The sequence below is a fragment of the Dermacentor andersoni genome, chromosome 7 (assembly GCF_023375885.2).
Source record: "Dermacentor andersoni chromosome 7, qqDerAnde1_hic_scaffold, whole genome shotgun sequence".
NCBI lineage: Eukaryota > Metazoa > Arthropoda > Arachnida > Ixodida > Ixodidae > Dermacentor > Dermacentor andersoni.
The window spans coordinates 73517649-73537928 of NC_092820.1; the positions used below are offsets into that span (position 1 = coordinate 73517649).

At 46.9% G+C, this 20280-nt stretch overlaps 1 protein-coding gene across 2 annotated transcripts in view; it reads left to right on the top strand.

Moving 5' to 3' along the window:
• The window catches only part of LOC129380093 (protein-cysteine N-palmitoyltransferase HHAT-like protein), a 43865-nt gene that overhangs the window by 20493 nt on the left and 3092 nt on the right, over positions 1 to 20280 (top strand). The window contains exons 10-12 of one of the 2 annotated variants that reach the window (XM_055072800.1): positions 4081 to 4282; positions 10146 to 10287; positions 20042 to 20186. In XM_055072800.1, coding sequence (XP_054928775.1) covers positions 4081 to 4282; positions 10146 to 10287; positions 20042 to 20186 — 489 coding nt within the window. Of the gene's footprint in view, positions 1 to 4080; positions 4283 to 10145; positions 10288 to 10918; positions 11615 to 20041; positions 20187 to 20280 lie in introns of those variants that run through there. The other variant, XM_055072801.2, reaches the window with a different exon arrangement.

A 20280-nucleotide genomic window follows, 5' to 3' on the forward strand; every position in this document is an offset into this window, starting at 1 on the left:
CTTCCCACGTAGTCTTAACTTTCTTCAACTGGGCGGCGATGTGTCCACTCATGACGGAGTAATCAGCCCCTGTGTCGACTAAGGCGGTGACTGCGTGGCCGTCGAGAAGCACGTCGAGGTCGGTGGCTCTTTGTCTTGCATTACAGTTCGGTCTTGGCGTCGGATCACGACTGCGTCGCGTTGACTTGTGGCTGGTATGTGACGTCAGGTCGTCTTTCGTCGTCGCATTCTTTCCTTCCAGACTTCGTCGGGACAGCGGCGTGTCGTTATGTCGTCGAGGTAGTTTCTTCGGCGTCTTCGTCGGCGGCGGAGGATCTTCGACAGTTCGACGGACAGCAACCGCACCTCCATCGGTTGCTGCTTTTAGTTTTCCGGATATGGGCTCGCTGACCGGCCCCGAGCTGGGCCAGTGTATGGTTGGCGCTGCGGCGACAGGTAGCGGCCTGGTGATGGTGAACGCGACGGTCGTCGAGAACTCCACTGAGTAGCCGCGAGGTAGTCAGCGATATCGCGAGGGCGTTCACCTTGCTGCGGGCGCGAAGCGTTGACGGCGAAACCTCGCAGTCCCATTTCCCGGTATGGACATCGTCGGTAGACGTGACCCGCTTCCCCGCAGTGGTAGCAGAGCGGGCGGTGGTCAGGAGCGCGCCAAACGTCGGTCTTCCTCGGGTAGCTCCGCTGGGCGACGGGTGGGCGCGCTGTCGGCGGCGGCGGCGCTGGTCGACGGAATTGCGGCGTTACAGGGCCCTGGCGCGGTCGCTGAGGAGGGCCTTGACGGCGTACGACGGCGGCGTAGGTCATCGCTTCGGGTTGGGGTTGCGGTAATTGAGGTTGCACCTCCGGAACTCCAAGCGACCGCTGAACCTCATCTTTGACGATGTCAGCGATCGAGGCCACTTGAGGCTGCGACGACGGGAAGATCTTCTGAAGCTCCTCTCGTACGACTGCCCTGATAGCCTCGCGCAGGTCTTCGGAGGCCAGTGATTGAACTCCGGCATAGTTTGTAGCGTTGGTGCGGCGGTCGAATTGCCGGTTTCGCATCTCGAGTGTCTTCTCGATGCTAGTGGCCTCGCAAAGAAACTCGTCGACAGTCTTCGGTGGGTTTCATACCATACCGGCGAAAAGTTCCTCCTTAACACCACGCATTAGTAGCCGGACTTTCTTTTCCTCGGACATTTCCGGGTCGGCGTGGCGGAATAGGCGGCTCATTTCTTCTGTAAAAATCGCGGTGGTCTCGTTGGGCAGCTGCACTCGGGTTTCCAGTAGTGCTTGGGCTCGTTCTCGGCGTACGACGCTTGTGAATGTCTGCAGGAAGCCACTTCGGAAAAGGTCCCAGGTCGTTAACGTGGCTTCTCTGTTCTCGAACCACGTCCTGGCAGCGTCTTCCAATGCGAAGAAGACATGTCGCAGTTTGTCGTCGCTGTTCCAGCTGTTAAATGCAGCGACCCTCTCGTACGTCTCGAGCCAGGTTTCCGGGTCCTCGAATGTTGAACCGCGGAACGTGGGGGGCTCCCTGGGCTGCTGCAGCACGACGGGGGATGCTGGGGCTGCCATTGGGGAGGACTTGGTGGCAATCTTCCTGCACGTCTCAGGTAGGAGTCCGTGCTCTGGGGGCAGTCCTTGCAGCCGGCGGCTAGCTCGCTGGTCTTGGGCGACGTTGGTTTTGTCCTCGGGCTTCGGGCTTGGATCGCGGCTTTGCGGGGGCGTTCGGTACATGAACGCACAAGCACCTCCACCAGATGTCACGTGGTCGTGACGTTGAATAACACAGTAGCAGTACTGTGAACGACAAAACTAACTTTTATTGGGCGAACCTGTGCCCACAAAACAGGCTACACTTATAGCACAACGATAGCGGCGAACACGCTCGGCGATCGTCGAAAAACTGATTAGCGGGTCAAGCGCGTCGGCTTTTATAGATCAGTCGTCGAATGTTCCAGATTAACTGATGGGACCCGCGTGTCTTCCACAAAGTTCTACACCATTCGTGTCACGCGATGAAATCTGATAAAACAAGGTTCGGCGAAAACAGACACGCGGATAGAAGCGTCGATAACTTTCCAGAAACGTCGGATACATGCAGGCGCGTCCCTCGCTGTGCGATTACAGTTGTTAAGCGGCGAAACGTGGTTGCCCGATAAAGATAAGTACACGTGTCAATATGGCGCTGCCAGCAACTTGACCTTCGTTGGCTTCTTCACGAAAAAGAAGAAAAGCTAATTTCAGTGATGTATCGAGTAATTTCAGCGATTTAGTGTATTGCTCTGTGAGTGAAGAAGACACCAAGATTCTCTGTGCATTGAGCTCGTCTTCTGAGAGCAGCATTTCTGGTTACTTTGACATCGCAGGGTAGTGGTGCGGAAACAACATAAACAAAGCCCCTGAATTCCTTGCTTGCTTCCAGTATTTGGTGTCTCTAGTTAAGGTGTTTCATGAGGACACAGGTGACTAATTGGAGTATTTCAAAATGTGCTCTGTAGGCGACTGTCACGATTTATGTTCTTATTTCATACCTATCGTTTGGTATGTGGTATGTGTATATGTCATATGATATGATATCGCATGGTATAATATGATGTCAGTTTTACAATAATGGCTGAGATTTTGAATAAATGAGCACCTAAAACATTCCCTGCAATGTCTTTCGTAAACAATTGCTTTATAAGAAATTTGGCAATTTTCGGTCAGAATTCAGGATAATCGCATGGCACGATAGGGGGTAAACGTGATACCACAATTTAGTCAACAATATCTTTTACAGTGTCTTGGAGCAGGTAACGTTTACCCATGAGACATTGCTGTAGGTAGTGCGAGTGTTTCTTTAGTGAGACTTTTGCAACCTTTGCGAGGACTAAGTAAATGTACTATGTAAAATACTAATTATTGTAGTAGTAAACATTAGAACTACGTCATATGTTGCTTACAGACAAATATACTCTTGCTTTGGAGTTATACAATTCAAGACTTGGTGCTTCTTTCTTATTTCCTTAAGAAGTTCTGATATTTGTTAACTTTCTTAAAATAATTATTTCAGCAAAAGTTTACTTCTAGTAACCGCCAGTGTATAGTTCTTTGTTCATTTAAATGACTCAGTTTCATAAAAAGCAGTGCAGTGGTTTTGTAAAGCATTTCGACATTGCATGTGTATCTTAATATGAAAATTAAAAGCTGGAGCTTACTCGTAAAGCCAGTGGCATGTATAGACCAGGATTTGCAGTGCTCGAAGGTGGCAGCCATCTTTTGCTCCCAGAGTTACAACTGGCAGAACAAACAGGCATGATAGCACTCGGCCCAGTAATCATACATGCATGCTGCCATTGTTAGTTCGTCATTTCTTTTGTTGTTGGCTGCCCCATCACCAACCTGCAGTCCATGTGTGGGATCGTGTTCATGTGGGCCGGTTTGCACATGGCTTACTAAGATAAAACAGCACAAAGATGCGACATAGATAAAACCACACAAAGTTACGACACTGAATGAAAAAAAAAAATGAGATGGTGACTAGCAACCATGGTTGCTAGCCTCCACTTTACTGTGTTATTTTTTTTATTCAGTGACATAACTTTGTGCTGTTCTATTTTAGTCATGGTTGCTAGTCACCACCTCGTTGTGTCGCATCGTTACAGTGATTTTGTTTTCAGTAAATCCTGTGCAGTCCATACCAATAAGTTGCAAATAGCATCTACATTAAGTGCTGTTGCTGCTCTAAACAAGTATGCAGAATAAAAATTTTGGTCTACAGTCAGAGGGTTGGCAGGTAGGAACTATGACCATTCGTTTTAAGACTTCTTTGTCATCCTCGATTTCTGTGCCCTCCCGCAAAACCTGGCTAACCTGTTAAAGCACTTCCAATATCTTTATGTAAAATCGAACAAAACTAAAGGCCACGTGTGCCCCAAAAAGAAAAAAAAAAACTGTACTGCATGTCCCAGCTCTAGACTTGGACATTTAGTACATCAATATAATTTGGCCATTGCACGAATAAATTAAAATTTTTCATCTGTGCCACTCTATCTGAAACTTTCATTCATGATGGTTTATACCTTGCATTTGTGAAGCCAGTGTATGCATGCTGCGCAGGTACATCTACCAGCCAGTCGTGGCTCGTGGGTGGACACCACAACGCCGCATGGTGGGGGCAGCTGCCAGTTTCGCCTTTGTCTGCTCGTGGCACGGCATGGACCGGGCAGTGGTGGTGTGGTGCACCCTCAACTTTGTTGGAATCTCCACCGAGCTCCTGATGGAGGTCATCAGAAACAAAGACAGCTGGAAGAGGATCGAGGTAGCCTGCTCTTTGTACCATTTGATGCATCAGCATTACTAGGGTACTTCGTGCACTTTCCATGGGCCAAGTATCTGTTTAGCTACTATGTATGCTTTTATATTTGCACATAAGCATTTTCCCACCTACCTACTTCACTCGGTAGTCCGTGGTCAAATGGGCAGTTCATTGGGCAGCTGTGCTGAGGAAAATGGGTTCGAAACCAACCGTCAGGCCAACTGGGGTCACTGAGTATGCTGCAGTGGGTACATAGCAGGAGTGCGAGGTATTTGAGAACAGTATTCCTTATCACCATAGGCACCAGCAGGCTCATCATATCTATCTATAGTCTGATAAAACTTTAGAAAAAAGGGAGCGTTTACTCCTCCGAGGTGGAGGCACATGAGCACCCACCAATGGGTGCGCACTCTGAACTAACGTCATCAGCCAGACTATGGTAGCCACCGTAGCCAGACGGCCGGTGAGCCCACCGACAGAGAAGATGGCCGCCCGTGCTTCGAACTGGGCGAGGTCGCGTCAGCTGTATGCTTCAGCCCCTCGTCAGAGTGAATTCCAGAACTGTTTTTGATGGTCTATCACGCCGGAAATATTACTACGAGCTTATGATGCGGCATTTGTGCTGTGTGCGTTTATTGTGAGCCGTGATCCGGCGAAGGAAAATTGCAGCGAGCATCGCTGGCGCTGCATTACGCTTTGCCTGAAAACAGCATCCCGCGGCGACCGCTACGAACACACATCCTGCGTGTTTGTTCCATGTTCTTTTATTTCGCTCCCGAGTGATGTTACGACGAGAAAAGTTTTCCAAAGACTGGTGCTTACTGTTAGTGGCGGGTGTGTTATTCTTGTACTGTGTCGCTGCGTTTTTTGTCGGACGGGGTGAAGTGATGGAGCAAAACCATTCTCAGGAGAAATCAGAAAAGTGTGCGTGCATGAAACAAACCTACGAGTGTCTCAACAGAAAATATTTGCAGAAGAAGCCTTCAACGCAAGGATTTGTCGCCGTCAACTTAGCGTGAACGATCATTGTCAGCAGTGAGATAGCCGAGCGTCTAGCGACGGTGTTCGAGCGTTGTGTAGCACCGTCGATTGATTGCTGTCCACCAGTGCTCACTGCACGCGCAAGCTGTAGAATGCGTGCTGTGAAATTGTGAAAACACAAAACCAAAAGAATATAAATTTTATGCTATTTAAAACCAAGAGTGTTTATTTGAAACAATGAATGAAGCATTTTTGTACCTTCCTGCCTCGACCGTATTCTCGACCCAGGTTTGTAATGGTTGCGATAAATGCATTGTTTTATATAACTACTTTTTCAATAGCAACTGATTCATTTTAAGCTTAGAAAACGAGTAGTAGATACGCCGTGTACATGTAAACAAGCGCAAAACCATGCAGAGCTGCTCTTTCTACTTTTGTCACTTGCAGTGAAGCTAAAGAGCAGACGACGGGCAGCGTTGTAGAAGGCATGGGGTTATTTTTCTGTCGCTATCCGGCATGTGCTGTAGCACATGAGAGCTCTACTAAGCCAGTCATCAAAATACAAAAGTCTTTATTTATACTGAGAATTACACGTTTCAGGAGCACGATTTTTCGAGCGGGACTATTTTAGTCGCAGAGGCAATCGGCCGTCGCGCTTCGGTCATCTGGGCTGGGCCTCCCCTTTTTTCTAAAGTTGTATCCGACTATAGGCATGCGGTTTCTTGTTGGTTAACCCCTTATCATTCATACTGCACAAGTTTTTCAAACATGGAAGCGTACATGTTGATGCAGGAAATGAAACGCTATGCAGACCTGGTCGCCCTGGCCGCACACCACAGAGACTTGGAAATTGCCACCTTTCTGAACGTAGCAAAGTCTTTCGTTTACAATGTGCGGACAGAACTGATGTGTTCTGGCGGTGACATGGCATCTGTGGGAAAGAGGAAAAAGCTCAGTGAGCGGTCAGATGTCGTCAGAACCGCTGATTTTCTCCGGTGGCTGCAAGTCATCGTGACTGACAACCAAGGGAAGTCGATGCAGCCCATTGCAAAGGAGCCCCAAGTCGCAGAGTCGACTGTCAGTCTCGCTGTGCATCAGGACCTGAGATACCATTCCTATGTCATGAGGAGGGGGCAATTCATGTCCGATAAAGCTCGGGAGAATCGTCTGCTCCGGTCTAAGTGCTTGCTAAGCAAGCTGAAGACACCCGAAGAGCCTGGAATGCTGGTTTTTTCTTTTTTTTTTCAGATGGAAAGAACTTGACCAAGACCAAAAAGTTAACCGCCATAACGACAGATGGCGTTGCGCAAGCGCTGATGAGGTGCCTACAATGCACACAAAATTTCCATCGTCTATGATGGTGTTAGCCGTCGTCTGCAACGAGGGTAACGTCATGCCTTCACACTTTCTTGCAGTAGGACTCCGTGTTAATGCTGCCACGTGGATAGAGCCCTGGATAGAGACTGTTTCAAAAGGAAGACCTTATGTCTTTCCGCAAGATTCGGCTCCTGCCCGCACCACCTGCGTCATCCAGGAGTGGCTGGCCGACAACTTCTACGACCACGTCACTCCCAACTTGTGGCCTCCTAGTTCTTCAGATTTAAATCCACTCGACTACTATGTCTGGGGCATCGTTGAGAGAGAGGCCAACAAATAGCCACATAATACAAAGGACTTGCTGAAGGCCGCCATTGCTGACTCAATGGCCCACATCTCTAAGAACTACCTGATCCATGCATGCAGCTGTTTTCGAAGCCGAATTGAATTGGTTATTCCTGCGGATGGTGTACTTATTGTGCAGTTGTGGAAATAAACATTAAAAGAAGTATTTCCATAAGTTTGGTGAAAATGTTTTTGCCGGAGATATTCTTCTCTGCCTGAAGCCGACATTGTGTTCTCGAATACCTCACACACCCGGTATGTGTCGCTCTTCAACGAATCTCTTTCACGTTGACATGGGTCACTGTAGATGCGGGACTGGGAAGCTACTGCTGTTTGAAGGACTTCTTTGATACCAACTTGAGTCACTGGGTATGAGGCAGTAGGTGTGTGCCGCTGTTCAATGAAGGTCTTCGACGTAACTATGTATGTGCCGCCGGGAACGCGCTGCTCTACAATGATGAAAAAGATCCCTTAAATTTCTCCCGTGCTGAGTGAAATCGAGCCCACGTCACAAGGGTTCCTCGTCGACAGCAACTCCACGCTTTAGCAGGCGGCTAATTCAAGGAATGTCTTTAACACCGACGCTTTAACAGGCTGCACCATGAATCCAACGGCATGCGTCGCTCGTCGATTAACCTCTCGCCAACTTGGGTCAATGAGCATGTGCCGCTGAGTGTGCGGCTGTCGAGGGAACAATTCTCGGTTTTTTTGCAGGCACCGACGCACCGTGCTTCTCGTCTCAGAGGCACACATTGATTTCTCGGTGCACCGCCAGATGATGCAGTGTGCTTAGAAAGAAGCACGAGAGTGGATCCCGGTTGCCGCACAATGATTTTCCCAGCATTCGCACGCACAAGCGCCATGCATTTCGGAGACCATGTGCAGGCTTCGCAGTGGCAGTGCTAGATGATTCTTAGGGAAGTGCAAAAGAGGGGTGCCACTGCAGTACACACCTCATACATAACTCATTTAGACGGTGGCAATACTGTCACGGGCATAAAACTATTTACACGGTGTATTTACAAGGCGTATATAAACAGCATTCAAGAATCCCGAGAGGCTGTTGCCACTTCGTCGTCTTCACCGTCGACAACCTTGTTCTCTTTTCTCACCGTAACAATATGTTGTGTTGCTGTACTGACTCAATGCTAAAAGCGTTACTGTCAACATGCATCGTAAGTTGGGTTCTGTCAAATTTCTTTTTAACCCATACTCATTTATGTTTCCTTTTACCTTGTTATTTCTGCACCTTATCTACCTTAACGCTTCAGTAAAAAAATTAATAATTTCACCTAAGCTTTTCTGGGCTTCATTAACTGTTGGCTTTTAATGATTGTGACTAACAAAAATCGAGCCCTTCTTCTCATTCATTGCATAGCAAGAGTTAGGCCGGTTTGATGCCTTCGGTAGCATGCGAGGGTTTATTGACCAGCTGCCTGCTTCTAAAGTTTACGTACTACAGATGAACCACACTTGCACGTCTTGGTGAAGAATGCGAGAAAGAAACATACTGACCGGGAAAACATACGATCCGCAGTCGCTAAAAAATTTGAAAGACTCAACCGTAGTTCACATCTACGTAATTCGACGCGTTGCGCGAATCATTGCAGCACGAGATGCTGACGCACGCTGAGCTGGTGGGCCGCGCTGTCATGCATGCATGATACATGCATTGTCATTTTTGCAGCTTCGACGAGCTTACATTTGCACTCCTCGAATTCAGCCTGGATCAGAAGCTTCTTTGAGCGAGGCACTATGGCAGGAAGTGTCGACGTGCCCACTTGACGTGAATCATAGTGCCAAAAACACCAAGGCGCATCGAGCTAGTGGTACATGAGCGACCAGAGGTGCACATTGTTGTTTTCTTATTGTGTTTCAACATTGTGTTTTATAGTGTTTTAACATGGCAACGGGAAACCGAAACGAAATTAAGCTGGTGAGCGACGCTGGAATACAGTGCTTATGATGCCACCAGAGCGAAACATGACGCTCTCTTCATGCCGCCTGCAGCAGGGAACAGTGACTCGTTTGGGTTATCATATATTAAAAGCATGCAGTGCGCTTCCAGTGGCACTACACCTTATGCGTTGTGAAAGAGATAGATGAAGATGCTTATGGCAATAGGATTGGTGGCAATAGCTGTGAATGTAGCATGCAACGACCCGGGAGGAGATTTTTGCTGGCACCAGTATAGGGAACTGTGTGTGTGCCAGTGTTTTCGCATAAGACGAGTGAGTGAGTGTTGCAGGGAAGCTGCTGTGGTGGGTAGCTACTGCTTCTCGATCGCACGCACCTCACACCTTTTCTTGTTTACGTGGGATGTAGCGACTGGAAAACATATCATATATGTTTGCAATTTGGCGATATATTGAACGCTAGCGCCTAAAAATGCTGTCTTCTGGGAACATATGAACCGGTAAAAAAAAGATGCATAACTGTATTGGGTCATTTTTTTTTGTGTTGTCGATAACAAATGTTGGCACCGGGAAAGTGTATGTAACGGGATCGTGCCAACAAGGTTCTACTGTACTTGACGCCATTTGTCAAAAGGATGTTCCACGTCCGCTGACGTGGCTGTGAGTGGTGCGGGCTAACACTCCCCAGCTTAGATCTTATACGCATGCATAATTACCCAAGGATGCAGAAAAGCCTCCGCCGTAGCTCAATTGGTAGAGCAATGCATGTCTAATATAGACACCGTCGAATCGACTCCCAGCAGTCTGTTTTCTCCACAACTAAGTCATTCTTGGCACAAAACAAATGCTGAAAAATGTATAGGAGTTCCCTTTTTTTTTTAATTGCAATAAGGGCATGCCTTAAGGCATAATGTCTTGTGTGTATTATGTGTGTGCTGTAAGGCCTGTGTTGTTTGTGAATTCAAGCATCATATTGTGGTATCTGTTACCCTGTATCCAGTGATCGTAGCTGGTCTTCTGTAATGTATCATCTAAGCTGGAGTTATTGCTTGCCTTTAGTGGCCTTTTAAGTTCGGCACATTCTCTGTAGCTCATTTCACCATCTGCTGGGGATTTACCAAAAGCTGGCCCCGTGGCAGAAAACATTTCAGGAGCTGAGTTGATCGATAACCAGTTCAAAGGCGTTTGTAACTGGTGTTGTGGCCAAAGGCGTCGCAGATATGTTACGAAGTGTAATTGTTGGCCTACCTACCTGTGGTTGCGTGAAGAGAGTGAGTTGATTGCATTGATGGTTTGTATCTTTTCAGGAAATCTTCTTCAATAAAATGTGGTTGCGATTCCTCAGGGCTGTCGTCTCCGCACCGCATTTTCTTTTCTCCATGTTCTCCTGTATGTTCTTCCTTAGCAATGTGGACATCGGGCTGATCTTCCTGAGGAGGATAATATGTGGTGAGAGTTTTCTTCCAACAACTGCCCATTTCCCTTTGCTTTCCTTTGTAATCACAGACACCACATCGTGAAGCATTCCAGCGTACTAGTGGGGCACGAGGTCGATGACGATGCCGTGTGCTGCTGTATCACCAGCCGTACTTGTGCACATTGCAGTGGTAACACATTGCCTGTTGCCATTGTAACTTTCTGAAAGCCACACCAGAGTACACTGTCCCTATGTTCTGGATGTCTCGACGATGGCCAAGATGAGAGTATCAGGTCAGGCAAGAATGCGTACAGGAATAGTGGACTGGGCCATTGGTCCAATCTGTGCCGTAGCCTTCTTTATACACCCCTTGTGTTCGCTTTTCCTTGTTGACATGCACCTTGATTGATTGATGGTTTGATTTGATGGATGGATGGATTGATTGGATTAGATGGATTGGATGAATGAATGAATGGATGGACGGGCGGGCAGGTGGGTGGGCGGGCGGACGGTCAGGTTTTAACATCCCAAAGCAACACTGAGGCTATGAAAGTCACCATAGTGAAGCGCTCCAGATTAATTTTGACCATCTGGGGTTTCTTTAAAGTGCACCTAAATTCAAACGCACGAGTGCTTTTGCATTCCACCTCTAATGAAATGCAGGAACCAAACCCTCGACTTCGTGCTCAGCTGCGCAATGCCAGAGTCACTGAGATGCGCCTTTCTTCTGCGGTTGCGTCAGTATTCCTGCCAGGACTCTGCAAGGTTGGCTTTCCAACACGGCTTGCCCGTCTGGTAAATAATGCGAGGCAAACTCACACTGGCAATTTCGTGCACAGATATGCATGAAAACAAAAAAGGAACATGTAGCTTATGCAACCTTACAAGAGCATTTTTGGGTTAAGTGTTGCATTTTTCACTGTGTCTCCAACCCCCTGTAACTTTTTCCTATGTTTACAATAAGCCTACACTGCAAAAATAAATACTTTTAGCTAAGTGACTGTGACTGTTGTTCAGAAAGTGTTAAATGAGTTCAATGGGCAGCAGCATTGGCATTGTATAATATGATGGATTAACGGCACTGGTTTGCGTCGATTTTTCATTTGGGACCTTATTAAACTGTATGTAACAGAATCATGCACGGTTGTGCAAATAATAATTTTTTAGATTAATTCAAATAAAAATTAAAGTGTGAGTAGCTAACCTAATCAGATCAATTATAGAATACTTTTGGAATGGTTTTTGAATAACAAACAATATTATTCACCATTAAAAAACCATGTTCGCATCCAAATATTCACAACATTGAAAGGTTTTCTCATTATGCTGCCAATTATGAAGAATGCTGCCATTATGAAACATGGGCCCCTCTCCAAGGTGCCTTACAAATTTTGGCTATAGTACTCCAGAAATTGTAAGGCACTGTCTGGGGAGTGTCTCGCCTCAAAAATAATTTTCAAATTGGTTGATTATTAGGTTAGATAAGAGAAATTGAAATGTAGCATTGGCCTGCTGCCAGGAGGTGTGTTTCGTTTATATTTGGCATGCTAGGATAGTCAGAGCGTCCTTTCGTGCCGCGTGTTTCAACACGTGCAACCGTGTCTGAGGTTAAGTCTGTATAGCCTTTAAATAGTAGTTTGGAAGTGGCAAGACTATTACCTATTAGTGGTTTTATTGTGCGTGCATTGATATCGGGAATATTGCTTCGGTAGGATAGTGAGAGCATGACCGCGTCCTTGAATACCTGTCATACCTTAAGTATTTATTTATTGCTTTTCAAACACTGGTGATAATTACCTTGAGGGCATTTTAGGGATTTAGATTCTATGTGTGTCGGACTGTGCTCGTCGTAGGCGCGTGCTCAGAAAAGCTTCAGTGTTTGCATTAGAAAAAGCTAAGTGCAGCACATGGCAAGAAAGACGGTAAGGCGAGAAGTGTGCAGCGCCCCTCATTGCAGACGAGGGGAAGGGTGAGAATGGAGAAGAAATCGAGTCAATCGGCAGACACTGTTATGTCGATGCTAGACTAAAGAAAATGGAGGGTTTCCAAGATGAGCTTGTGAAACAGGTCTAAGAGCTCAAAAAATTAGGTAAACATGGAGCGTGATCCACGGAAGGCGGTGGAAAAATGACTTCAAGCAGCCCAGGAAATGCGGAATGGGGCCGCCATCATGAACGAGAATGGTCGTGACGGTGGAACGCCGTCTCCCGACGTAACAGGACAGGGAGCGTCAACAAAGCACGGAGAGTGCGTGCAACGTAGCGTGGGGGTAGCTCGAATGACCTTCACCTACCTTGAAGCGGCCACAGAGGAAAAGCAGGAACTTAGGGGTCAATGTACCTTGTCAAGACCGAATCAGGCGGAAAAGGAGGACAAAGGGAAGTAGGGAGAGGCCTCGGCAATAAGAGAGAGGGCAAGGGTGATTATCGCCGGCGACTCAAACCTGACTGGTTGCTCAGGGACAATTGTGGAGAGCGTGAAAGGCGGCAAAAGAGTGGCGGTAGGGACATTTTCAGGGGGGACATTGGGTTTTGCCATGGAGCGAGCGAAAGAAAAGCTCGCGGAATATGCTCACGAACGCAACCTTGTCGTAGTAACAGGTGGACTAAATGACGTACTAAACAAAAAAGCGACAGGACTAGCCCAGCGCTTGGCGAAGGAGGTAGACGACTTGCGCGAGCTGTCTCCTCAGGTGCAGATCGTGGTGTGCACAGTGCCGAAGGTTCCTGCACGTGAGAGTAAAGTACAAAGAACCGTAGAGGCTGCTAATGAGGCTATATACACAAGGAGCCGAGAGAAATGTTTCGAGGTTGTAGAAGTCAGCAGGGAAGTGAGAAGATGTGGTGGTTTTCAACGAGACGGGATCCACTTCAACCACGGGCTTGAACGAGAAGCAGGCTGGCGACTTGCTGGTCACGCAGTTACTTTTTTGGAGGGCCCATGGGCGTTCAGGAAGCCGGGGTAGGTATAGTAATGAAGAAGGTCCCCTAGGAGAACCAACAGCATCGCCGCAAATAAAATAAAGAGGAGGAAATCAAGAAAGAGAGCTCACCATGCAATAGGCGACGTAGACATGCAAGGCGGCAGAATAAAAGTGGGTAGAGATTGAATAACAGTTAAACAGAGAACAAATAGGGGTGTATGCGGCAACAGAAACACACCTTAGAGACTCGGAAGTGCCACCGGTGATTGAGAATTATGTTTGGGAAGGGTGCAACAGAACTAAATCAGAAAGAAAGGGAGGGGGAGTCGGAATCCTCATCGATTAGTGAACCAAATGAAAAATAGTAAATTCGAAATGTCAAGAGCATCTCTGGTTATCATGCACAATGAGCGGAAATAAAACTTGGCTTGGGCGTAACGTATTTGTGGACGGGAAATAATTGCACAGAGAAGACTCAAGAGTTAGTAGAGTGCATAAGTGGTGACATTAAGGGTTTCGGGAATGATGCCGAAATTATCCTATAAGGTGACATGAATGCCCACATACAGGATCTAGATGGAGATTCAGACAACAACGGGAAGTCTTTGCTAGATATGTATGAGGAACCTAATCTTGTTATCGTAAATGCAGGGCCTAAGTGTGACGGGCAGACCACGTGGTAACGGAGAGACTGCAATCGACCATTGATTACTGTCTGGCGACAGAAAAAATTTATAAGTTGAGAGAAATGGTCATTGACGAGGAAGGGTATAGCAGCATAGGGAGCGACCATGAACGCCTGATTTTCAAAATGGAATATGTAGTCGAGAGAGAGAGCAAGGAGCGAAGAATGGCCAGTCCACATTTGAACGCTGAACCATTAACAAGTATAGTCACTAGAGCCGAGAAAGAACTTGCCAAATGGCCAAGCAAAAAGTGGGAATGTAGTGAGCTTCTGAGGGTAATTACGACAGAAATACAGAAAGAGAAGCAACATGTTTGTTGGAAAGGAAAAAAGAATCCGAAAAGCTGGTGGAACAGGGAGATACGAGGAGCGATCACCGAACTACAGAAACCATCTCGAGAGCACAGGCAGGCAAAGAAGGCGCAGTTGCCGCAGGATGAAGTAACCAGTAAATGGGAAATATACCGGGAGAAAAAGTCTATGGTTCAAATACTGGTGCAAGCAAAATTAAAAGGTGAAAGTAAACGTTGGTTGTCAGACATACGTGAGAAAAAGAAGGCCGCACCTAAAATATTTTGGAACCACATAAACTTATTAGGCAGGAAGTCCGGAACAATACAGCAACATATCCTAGACGAAGAGGAAAACAAACTGGAAGGTTAACTGGCATGAAATCACATCAGAAAAATAACAGCCGAATCTTTCCACGGCAATGATGAGGTTGTATTTGAAGAAAAACAGCATGACAGATACCCAAGTGGAAAAGGAGCTGGTGCTGACAAATTTCAACTGGAAGAAAACCAAAGAGAAAATTCCTGAGCGTTCAGCCACAGGGCTAGATGTGGTTCCTGTCAGGCTGATCAATGAACTATGACCAGAAACTAAGGAAGCTCTGTTGAAAGGAGTAGAAAAAACATTAAAACATAGAAGAATACCAGACATTTGGCGACAAAGTATAATGAACATAATTTATAAAAATAAGGGGGAAAAACCTAAGTTCACTCATCTAAACCGTTGACCATTATAACGGTAATATACAGGTTAGCAATGCAGGTGATTAAATTAAAGCTGCAAGCATGGGCAGAGAATAATGGCACATTGGGAGTACGTAAGAATCGGTAGGTGTCTGGATGTTAACTTATTTGCCCTTACTCACTGTATTGAAATATCCATAGTAGAAAGAAAACTGTTATATGTGGCCTTTTTTAGACATTACAGGAGCTTATTCTGGAAGGGGAAGGCTTAGCCGACGATTGTATACAACTTTTGAGAGAGATTTACCTAGAAAATACCGTTTGCGTTGAATGGAAAGGGATGAGCAGCGCGGAGAAAGCTGATATCAACAAGGGACTGAGGCAGGGGTGCCCTTTATCCCCACTGCTGATTATGATGTACATGGTGAGGATGGAGAGGGCGCTAGAAGGAAGTAATATCGGGTTTAATCTGTCATACAAAGAGCAGGGTACTGTAGTGGAGCAGCAGCTTCCAGGTTTATTTTATGCGGACGACATTGTGTTGCTAGCTAGCAAGCAAAGTGATTTGCAACGTCGGGCTAATATATTTGGACAGGAATGCGAGAATCTAAATCTGAAATTTAGCGTTAAAAATCAGGTGTTGTGGTATTCAATGAAAGCAGTGAACAGACAGCGTCAAAACAGGGCCAGGAAATACCTCAGGTAAAAGAATAAAGATACCTTTTTACATAGGCAAACAAAGGCAATAGATATATGGAAAGACAGGAAAAAGCAATGAGAGCAAACGCGAAAAGAAATGCGTCCATAGCGAGACTCGGAACGCTATGGGATACAATAAGTACGAGGTGCTCCGGGGTATGTGGAAAGTTGTGGTTCCAGGACTAACGTTTGGAAATGGCGGTCAGGGGCACAATCAGGACTCGATGGGAATCAAAGGTCAGGGGGACGCCTCACATTGAGCGCTCAGGGGGAAAACTACAAATGATGCTGTGCAGGGTGATATGGGCTGGACGACTTTTGAAATAAGGAAAGCTCGGATTAACACTGATTATGAAGAACGACTGAGGAGTACGGAAGAGAGCAAATGGGCTGGGAGAGTGCTCAGGTATGTGCACTGGGAAAACTGATTCACAGTGGACGAAAAGAACTAGGAAGATTACCAGCAAGTATGCGACCGGTATGGTGAGCAACATGCCAACAAAGAACGTCAAGAGGAAAGTCAGAGAGACTAAGACAATCTCATGTGTGGCAGCAATGGAAAAGAAACCAACTAAGGGTAACTGCCTAAGAGGTAATAAAGAAATGAGGAAACAAACAATTTGCGACACCTCAAAGAAAATATCATTACTTTTCAAAGCGAGATCAGGATTCCTTAGAACACGCACTTATAAAGAGATATACAACAAGGAAGAAGAAGCATGTGCTTGCTGCGGTAAAGCTGGGTAAACGGCTCCACAGCCACTCAGGAGAACAACAACAAAAACGATGGAGCATGTTTCATTAGAAAGTGAACATATCTGCCCAGCGGGCGATTTAGGCCCTTGGGTTCGGCGAGATTAAGGGGAAAGTAAACATGTCTGCAATAGGGGGGTGATTAGTAAGAGGCGATGTGAATATTGGTAGAAGTAGGGAAACGGCGTACAAAAATAAAGTTTCCGATAGAGGTTCAGAAAGTTTGGTGATCGGAATTCTTCGTGTTTTTTTTTTTTTTCCTTTCTTTTTAACGTAGGTAGGACATTAGGCAGTATGATAGCAAGAGCTTGGTGGCGCAACCCACCGCCCCGTTCCAAAGGGGACGCTCATAGCATCCATCCATCCATCACGGGCGGCGGAATCCACCGACTACGCCCGCAGTGTTGTGGATGTTCTTCCTCGGTCATCCCTCGCCTTTCCCTTCGTGAGTCGGTAGCGGCGGCGCGGGCGTTCGGTGCCGCGTGCGTCCGGTATTCCGGCAAGCGCGGGCGGTTTGCCGGATGAGCGGGGGCGTAAACGGGAGCGGCAATATTGGCGGCGCCAGCTGGTGGTGCAAAGCTCAAGCACATAAATACTGAGCCTATTACTATATATTCTTCTTAGCACGGGTGTAAATTTTCGACAGCGGCGTAAACGTGTTCGCAATTACACCGCTCCCGAAAATTTGCACCAGCAGGGAAGTAGAATATAGTAGGCTATTGCAATTTTAGCTCTGTGTTTGTCTGGTTGAGGTCTACGTCACCAGGCGGCTGCACCGCTCCAGCCGCTCACGTTTACGCCCCCGCAAATTCGGAAATCCGCCCAAACCACCCCCGTTTACCGGAATAGCGGACAGGCTAAAAGTTATCTAGTGTTTACCATCACGGCGTATTTAACTGTCGCGAACCGTCGTATGAGTTTTTGTTGTTCTGTTTTATTTTTTGTGTAAATTCCAGAAGCAGCATCTTCATGTTCGGGGACAAACTTAATACCCCTGTCACACGGGCACCCGCGAACTCCGTTGAACTCCTTCGTCTTTACGCCAATGGAGTTGCGCTCCGTGTCACACGGTCTCCCTTGCGCCAAGGAAGTTAAATGGAGATTTTGGGCGAAGGGAGTTCGGGAATGACCATTACGGTTGGATGGAGTACTCTCGTTCACAGGCAGCTACAGTTCTGCAGAAAACTACGCTAGTAAAATCGTCGTAACTGGTTCATTTACAAATTTTAGCATTATTATTTTTTTTGCCTTGGGATATATGCCACATAATGGAAGTTTTAATTTGTTTTTAAGGGCATCAGCACCTGTACTCTCTACACCAATACTTCGCCACGCTGCATCGGGAAACGTCGTTCCGCCATTTTGTTTGTTTTTATATGCACGGGAGCCGCACGTATCGTTCAAGCCGTACGGGTAAGATTCTCCGGGTGGCACGCACCATGAGCGATCCCGGCGCACCGCGAACACACAGACACGCGCGATTACACAGCGGAATCACAACTCGAAGCGCACCGACCCAACAACGTGACCCGCTCTGCCCACGCACGAAAGCAAGAGCGCAGTGTGGCCAGCATCGCTTGCAACTTCGCTATGCTTGGAAAACAAAAGTCTTGCGGTAACGTACCGCAAAGTTGCTCGCTGTGATTTTATGTTATTGCATACTGCGTTAAAAAAATGCACATAGATTACTTTAACGGCGACCGTATATGGGAACAGTTGCACGCGGAAGTAAGCGCAGCAGCGCCGTTTGTACCCCGTGCGGCGCCCGTCGAAAGCTCACGCTGTGCCGTGTAGCACAGCCGCAACTCCATTGCCGTCAATCTCCGTTAAGGAGTTTCATGCTCAACGGAGTTCGCGGGTGCCCGTGTGACAGGGGTATAACTATCCCGTGTTAAGGATGGCGACAACTTCTTTTTGATTGATAACCGCAGAGGTAAAGACGGAACATAATGCGGTTGGTATCCGTGCTGACGCGACTTTCTGGATTTTCGTGTCTTCTCCCGGTACTGCAAACGCACTTCGTGGTCGGTTTTCTTTGTATGTGACGACCATAACGGCCTATACCAAGTTAGTTTCAATATTATCCACAGGCGACGGCAAAAAAATTAAGCTACATCCCTTTCACACACTACCGTACGCTCAGACATCGTAGCAGGGGTGAATCTGTTATGTAATCGCTTCCTGTAATCTTTGACAACATAAGAACTACAAAGTCATATGTACGCTGCCCAACTCGAACACGATTTGCATAGACGCCCCCAGCCAATTAGTTTCGCTTGCTTGCCTGACGACGAACGTTTTCAAATTTTGAAAGCAGTTGTTTTCTCCGTACAGATTGGTACTCGCGAGAACAAGTGCCCTTAGTGGAGAAAAGAGTAGAAAAAAATGCAAAAGAACAAAAGGAATCAAGTCGGCTTTTTAAAAGGACAACGTTCCTGACGAAGAGAGAGAGTGAACTTCAATGAGCACCAGCAGTTTAGTCAGCTGGGCCTAGGCCTCCCACGATGGGACGTCGAGGTCTGGCCTCTTCGCCGCTTCGTAGTCCTGCTGGGTCGTCCAGAGTTGGTCGTCGAGATGAGAGCTGCGCAGGGCGGCGTGCCATCTCGACGAGAGGGTCACGTGATTAAGGTCTGGGTATTGATGACGTTTTTTTTTTCTAACAGAGCATATTTAGGTAGCGTCTGTTGTTCTGTTGCGTGGTTCGTTAGGGAACAGAGTCCGCAAGCGGCACATCAGCAGCGGTAGTAGAGATGGCAATACCTATATATGCTGGCTCGTTACATACACGCTGTCCTGTGTTGAGCCATCTATAGGGCGCGATGACGCCATCCGCGAAACGGATGTCTGCGGGAGATATACGAAAACATCGCCTCTGCGGTAAAAGGAGATGCATACTATAAGATTTAGACTGATCGCATTTCCGGCTAGTGACTGGCCCAATACGGGAACGTCAGTGTAGGTCAGCCAAAAGTATTTTAAAGATATTCAATAATAAGAGAAAGTTCATTCAAAAGCAATGATCACTGATGGTGAAGAAATGATTTATGACGTTTGATTACAGAGATAAAAGTGCTTACAAGCAGGTTCAAAGCTTTCCGTAACTTTTATTTCAGTCAAATCAAATCAAACATGTTTATTTGCAGGAAGCATACGCTATTTCTGCTGGAGTCATCGGACAGACTTCGTGTTAAGGCACCAGAAAATTCCAGCAGTCATTCTCCGTGCACCTTACTGCAACTGGGAAGACTTTAATTGCCGTTGTTTGTCGAGCGTAGAAACGTGGGGAACGAATAATATGCTATTAGGAAAATAGTCTTTGTAAAGTATCTTGAGTAATCAAGAAAGCGATCTGGTAGCATTTTCGTTCGATAGTATATTAGTGCTGCAGTTTCGATATTGTCATGGCGCATTCAACGAGTTCCCTTACGGACGCGAAGTTCGACACTGCAGTACAAAAATTCAAGATGAGCACTTTTTTTTTGCTTGGAAACGGGGGAAGTGGGGGGGAGGCGGGGGCAGCATAGCTCAGGCCCGTCTCTGCGACAAAAGACGTCGCCACCAAAGGTATGCCATTTCAAAGCATCATACTCCTCTCGAGGCGGTGGTCCGGACTGATATCTGTTGCCACGAGAACCGTCAGCGTGCCTTCGTTTGTTCGTAATGGCATGAGTGAATGCAGCCCTGTTGGATATTCGAAACGAACTGCGTGCGCATGCCCCAATCGGCTAACGTTATGTCCTCTCCTGTCCCAGGGCCGCTACCTGGCGTCACCCGAGCGGATGCGGCGGGCCCAGGCCCTGCTGGGATCTCCGCACTTTCTGCTCACCATTATCGCCTCCCTCTTCCACTTGGGAGACCTGGAAGTAATCCTCGTCATCTTCAGAAGGGTCGTCACCGGTAATTGTTGTTGTTGTTGTTGTTGTTGTTGTTGTTGTTGTTGTTGTTGTTGTTGTTGTTGTTGTTGTTGTTGTTGTTGTTGCGCGAGAGCATT